At 25.3% G+C, this 6,115-nt stretch overlaps 1 protein-coding gene across 1 annotated transcript; it reads right to left on the bottom strand.

The window, feature by feature from the left end:
- Window positions 1-3,158: 3,158 nt before the first annotated feature.
- On the bottom strand, window positions 3,159-3,772 carry LOC111637476 (KRAB-A domain-containing protein 2-like). Its single transcript, XM_023382972.1, has 2 exons — window positions 3,508-3,772; window positions 3,159-3,463 (listed from the first exon to the last, which is right to left on the bottom strand). The coding sequence occupies exons 1-2, from the start codon at window positions 3,770-3,772 to the stop codon at window positions 3,159-3,161; spliced, it is 570 nt and encodes a 189-aa protein (XP_023238740.1).
- Window positions 3,773-6,115: the final 2,343 nt, after the last annotated feature.

Here is a 6,115-nt window from a genome sequence, read left to right as displayed (position 1 = left end):
ATAAATTAAATTATTAAAACGTTTTAACTGTAAGATATTTATAATGAATTAAATCAAATTATGAAAGTTGACACTTACAATTTGATTTAGTTCTTTATTTTAGTAAAATAAACAAATGAAGAAATTTTGCATAAAATTATGATAATTATCCTCTTAATCAAAATAATTTGTTTTGTACTGTAAATAAATTATTTTAGTTTAAAAATGAAAATACTTTATAATTATGCATTGTAAAATAAAAATTTATTTCATTATTTTAAAAATATATATTGATCATAATATGTGCACAATATTTTAAGAAAATAAACATAAATTGGAAAACACCAAAATAAAATCCTCATAAACTCATGTTAGAGTATGAATAGCAAGGGGAAAGAAATATTAGTATCTGGATATTAAATATCAAACAGCAGTGCATTAATAGATCTTTTCTCACCACAAATGCAGAAGAAGTAATGAGTGACTTCAGTCTCAGGAACATATTGAAGAATCGAAGAATATTCTGTGAATTTTTGATGGAAATGTATGATCATTTACTAATCTTTATTTTATAAACAAATTTATTTCACTTAAAAAATGAAAAAAATACGTAAAAAGTTTAAAATATTTCTCTGGTATAAAAAGTAAAAAATTATATTGAAAAATATTTTAAAAATTATATGAAAACAAATAAAAATACTGAAAAATCATTCAAAAAATACACAAAATAAATTTTTTTCATTAAATCAATTTTAATTTTTTGTGCATTTATAGCATTTTTTATGAATAAATTGTAAAATTACATCAATATAAAAAATATAATTAATTCTAAAAATATATTTTGAAATCTTCAAATATTAGAATGTAAAAAATGCTGTAATTTCTAAAAATTTATTAATGTATATAAAAAATATCATAAGTGATGCAAAATATAAATTCAAATTAATGTAATATCACAATTTAAAATATATTTATTATAAATACAATAATACAATTTAATGTAACTTTCTGGTCTGTTTTAAAATATAATGCCATTTATAAACTTTACTGAGGTTCATGGCTTCTTAATAATATTTAAATACATTTGAATTTTTCAAAAAAAAAAAAAAATGAAATTATAAAAAACATTTTATGTGAAAATGTTTTTTATATAATGNTTTTAAAAAAAAAAAAAAAAATGAAATTATAAAAAACATTTTATGTGAAAATGTTTTATATATAATGTTAATATGGTAATATTTTTCATTTTCAAATGTAGTTTTTTAAATTTTTTAAAAGATAGATATCATATATATTTGTAAGTTACATTATATTAAAGAGTCTATTTTGAATATTATGCAACATATATGTAAAGGTATTTTTAATATGATGCAAAATATGTTATCTATACTAAATTAATAAATTATTTTAAGCATTTTTATTAAAAAAATATATTATTAATCAAAATCATATAATAAATGTTTTAAGCCTCAAACTGAAAACTACACTGGGATAAAAACTTACACCTTCATTTTAACATTGTATATTTGTATTTTCACTGACAGAGTAAAAAATTTACACAGTTCATCCTGGATATAACAATCCCTGTTGTACTAAGCTTTGGATATACTGGACTAGGCCAAATAAAATAAAATAAAAATATTTATAAATTTACAAAACCTCTTATTGTAAGCATAAGAAAAAATGTCAAGTTTTTAGCCAATTTTCATTTCCTATAAAAAATAAATAAATATTGTAATTCATAAAATCATTTTAAATATCGTATTTTATATGATCTCAGTATGATTTAAAGAGAGAACTATTTGACCAATTTGTTTGTGTTTACTGGTTTTATTCTAATAATAACCACACTCAAATAGTAGCCATGGCTATTCATGAATTTCTGAAAACTTAGGGCAATAATGTAAAAATAGTAAACACCATAAACAACAATAGATAGATACTGTACCATATTTACTTATTTAACTAAAAAAATTTTGCTTTATACAGACACTACAGTGACTTTTTTCAAAACACTTGGAAGATTATTCATTCACTTTATTCATCACTTTATATTCTATTAAAAAAATTTAATAGAAAATGAAATATGTAAAATGTACAATATAGTATATGTATTTTTTGATTTTCTTACTGGTATATTGAAAGTAAGTCATTATAAAAAAAAAAGTATCAGTTGCTATTTCAAGTATAATTTGTTTTAAAAATTAAATATTCATTATGAAAGTTTGAATACTTTATTAATAATGAACATCAAATTGATACATGCAAAGAAAATAATAATTGCACTTGAACAGTAATTACAGAGAAAATATCAGTTTAAAATACAGCAGCCATGGCTATTATTTGGTCTTTCACAGCTGTGAAGACCAATATCTGGCAAACGTCGAGATTCTCCGGTGAATGTCAGCATTCACACAGTTGTTTCATATATGTACAAAATATTTGCTAAATATCATTATTTCTCACTTATACCGGCAAATGTCGACATTCAGCATGCACTGATGGTGAATGTTTTGAATAAAAATATTTTTATTACGTTAAGACAGCATGCAACTTTTCAATATGTCAAAATAGGAGAAAGCTGTAGCACATGAAAGTAACAGCACATGTAAATAAACTGTTGAACCTAAAACGAACAGTATATTCTTAATCAGAAAAGAAAAATAATACACAATAGTAAACTTACACATATATTATGTGATTAGTGCTATACAAAATTATTTATTGCAACAACTTAAACTGTTATGGCACTTTAAATTGCACAAGAGTCCCTTATTTTTACAACTGCATTTATTTGTGGAACACTTCTTTTTGTAATGACAGCATGTATAGCCTTGCCCTCCACTTTTCGAATTACTGTATCTGCAGCTGCTTCTCTCAGCAATATTTTTAAGAAGAAATCTCATCTATGGAAAGTAACTTTTCTTTACAAATTACAAACTGATTGTGGGTATAAAGCTGTTTGATGGTACCATTTTTGTTTGCTAATTTATAAAAGTCAGAGTCTTCTATTCCAACAACAACCACCAACACATTTTGGGCATCTGTATGGCAACAGTCGACATTAGGGACTTGTATTCATATAGTATAACCAATTTGAGCAGAAGGAATTTTTCTTTTTGAGGTTTGTAACAATTTCATTGCTTGCAGTAGAAGATTCTCTTTCGCCGCCACTCTTTTTATAGAAATAAATTTGTGTTGTTAGTCAGGGCTTGACAAGAAGACATGGTGGGTTGCAGCTCATCTTCAATATTTTCCTTTGGAATATGGTATTTGTTATGGCCATTGCTCAAATTTCCTTCAAAAGTATTAACAATTTCTTCAAGCTGTTCTTCAGTTTCAATATTTGCTATTTGTTCGCCAGGCAAAGATGACGATGCTCTGCCTCTTTTTGGTTTAACGCCAAACATGGCTTCATAAGGAATTTGGCATATTCCTTCGTGATATGCAGTGCCCTTGACAAATTGTACAAAGTGCAAACCATCTGATCATTTATTTGTATCATTATCATTCATCCATGCAGTTAACATATTCTGTATATCCTGAATGGCCCTTTCAAGTAAGCCTTGTGACTATGATGAGGCTTTCCATGAACTATCTTAACATCTTTCCACATAGTGCATAGTTCGAATATGACTTTATTACAGAATTCCCTACCATTATCTGAATGCAATATAGCTGGGGCACCAAATGTTAAAAATATTTGAAGAAGTTGATATGCTACTTCTTCAGCTGTCTTGGTTTTCAAAGGTAGTAGATGGACAAATTTCGTTAAATGATCTTGATACACCATTATGAACTTATATTCGCCATCCCTGTGTGACTACAGGTCTAACAGATCGACTTGACATCTTGAGTTTAACTCCAAACTGACCATTGGTTTCACAACAATACTTTTTTAGGTGCACTATGTTTCATTTGGCATTGTTTACATAAATTTAAATACATAAGCAAGAAATGAGAAAATTATCATACAACAATTTAAATATAACATTACAACTTCGTATGTGATATTTTTGTATTTAAGTTGCAATTCTTTAAGCATAAGTGTTCTTCCTCCATGGCCTGTTCTGCTGCGAGTTTCAGATAGTATACTGAACAATTTATCATTGGTAACATAATACTGTATATTCATTTCTCCTGGTTTTTATGGTACAATTAATTTCTCTTCATCATTAATTTTTTAAAACGTCAAAACGTTTTAATCCTCTATAATCCAAAGCTGCACTTAGTTTTAGCAGAAATCACTTCAGAAAGTATTTTAGATTATGTTCCTGGAGAAAAATAAAAACAATTGTCTTCTCATTTACTTGCGATTAATGCGCATACCTTTAAAAAAAGTTCTTGGTTCACTACAGTATCTATTCAATATAAATTAGGGTATTGGATAAAAAAAATAAAATTTAAGAAAACGTTGCACGCACCAGCAAACCCTGCATAAGACTGATAAACAGCAGTGTTCCAGAGTATAACAAATAGATACCACGTGATTTCAATCGTGGCAGAACAAAGGATTTGGCGACAAACTGTTGCCTTTCTGTTGACATCGGCTTCTCAGGTGTCGCTTCAACCTCCACCAAAGCTTATCTGTGCTTGTTGACATACACTGGCGAATGTTCGAATGTATAATAATATAACTAAATATTCGGTCTTTCACTGACGTATTTTGCATGTGTTGACATTCACCATAGAATATCGACATTCTCTAATTTCAATCTTTCACAGTAACATATATACAAAATATTATTATAATTAAGACTGCTTTAATTTAAGCATTTTTTGTTGTTACTTTGCTGTTGTTAATATTGCTAATATATGTTTGCTGTTGTTGCTTGTTGTTAATATTAAAACCACATATATATTAGCGTATATATTATATATATGCTTAGTGTAACAGACATTTGTCACTAACAAATTGCACCATTCTCATATAGTTAGTTATATCAAAGATGAACTGTAATTGTTTTTCTATGTATTTGAAATGTTTGACTTTTGTATTATATGCTTGTTTATGTTTTACATAATAGTTTTGCAATTAATAAAATTTTAAAATTATCATCTTCATTTTTATAATTCAAATAAAGTAATCCTTATTTTTAGGATTTTAATAAAAATCTACAAGCTTAATTTAAATATAATTTTTCCTTACATATCTAAATTTTGAAGCATATCCAATGGTTTGATACTTCAGTAATAAAAACATCCATATTAAATAACATATAAAAAGTTTATTTAAACGTGCATTAACAATTGCTATAAAATAAATCTTTGAGTGGTTATATCTGACTTAAAAAAATATTTGAGAGAGAAAGAGGAAAAAATAAAAAGCAGTTTCATGTTTGAGGTATCAAAAATATTTTAAAATATTTAACAGAAAACTAGTAATTTTTTTAAATGAAATAATTTTTAGGTTTAGATTATTTTTAATAAATGATAAAAGCAAGAAGTTTAATAATTGTTTCTACAGGAGGGCACTTTTAACATAGATGTTTGTGTTTGTCAGATTTTAATGGAAAAATTGTTGTTTGGGTGCTTTAAAACCACTGTGACACTTAAAAAAAACACTAAAAATTTTTAAAAATGATTTTATTAGAATGTTAAAAAATATTTTTTTTTTGATATATGAGATTTTATATTTCAATAAATTGATGTTTCTGATTATAAAGATTTTTGAAAAACTGGGAAAAAAAATGTAAAAAAAAATTAACCAGAGAAGCTAAAAATTTTCTGTATATTAAATGAGAAAATTTAATAAAAATTGAACAAATTTTTTAATCAATTCATAATAATATACCACTTTTAGAACTATCCTGCCATAGGAGGAAATGCCCTTATGCCCAGCAATAATAAAAGCTCAGAAAGTGTAAGGTTATCAGAAAATGTAATATAATCATTTAAATCTGCTAAAAATAAACAGATAAATAATAAAATAAAAAATAATGTCAGCAAGGCAGTCATCACACTATTAATAAAATTAAATTTTAATAATCAAATTTTAAAAAAAGTTTTAATTAAAAATTAGATCTCTTGAAATATGATTAAAATATTCATCTTTAAAACAATGCAGTTTTAAAAATTTAAACAAATAATCTTATTTTCTAATATTAATGTTATACAGAATACTGTTTAATGTTAT

Source organism: Centruroides sculpturatus, unplaced genomic scaffold, assembly GCF_000671375.1.
Source record: "Centruroides sculpturatus isolate CEXI.00-Female unplaced genomic scaffold, Cexi_2.0 scaffold870, whole genome shotgun sequence".
Lineage (NCBI taxonomy): Eukaryota > Metazoa > Arthropoda > Arachnida > Scorpiones > Buthidae > Centruroides > Centruroides sculpturatus.
This window is presented reverse-complemented; position numbering and strand designations above follow the sequence as displayed.

Coding starts and splice junctions, on each gene's coding strand:
- LOC111637476 (XM_023382972.1), bottom strand. CDS start 3,772: ATGGTGTATCAAGATCATTTAACGAAATTTGTCCATCTACTACCTTTG. Junction 3,464..3,507: donor ATTCAGGATATACAGAATAT/GTTAACTGCATG, acceptor ATAAATGATCAG/ATGGTTTGCACTTTGTACAA.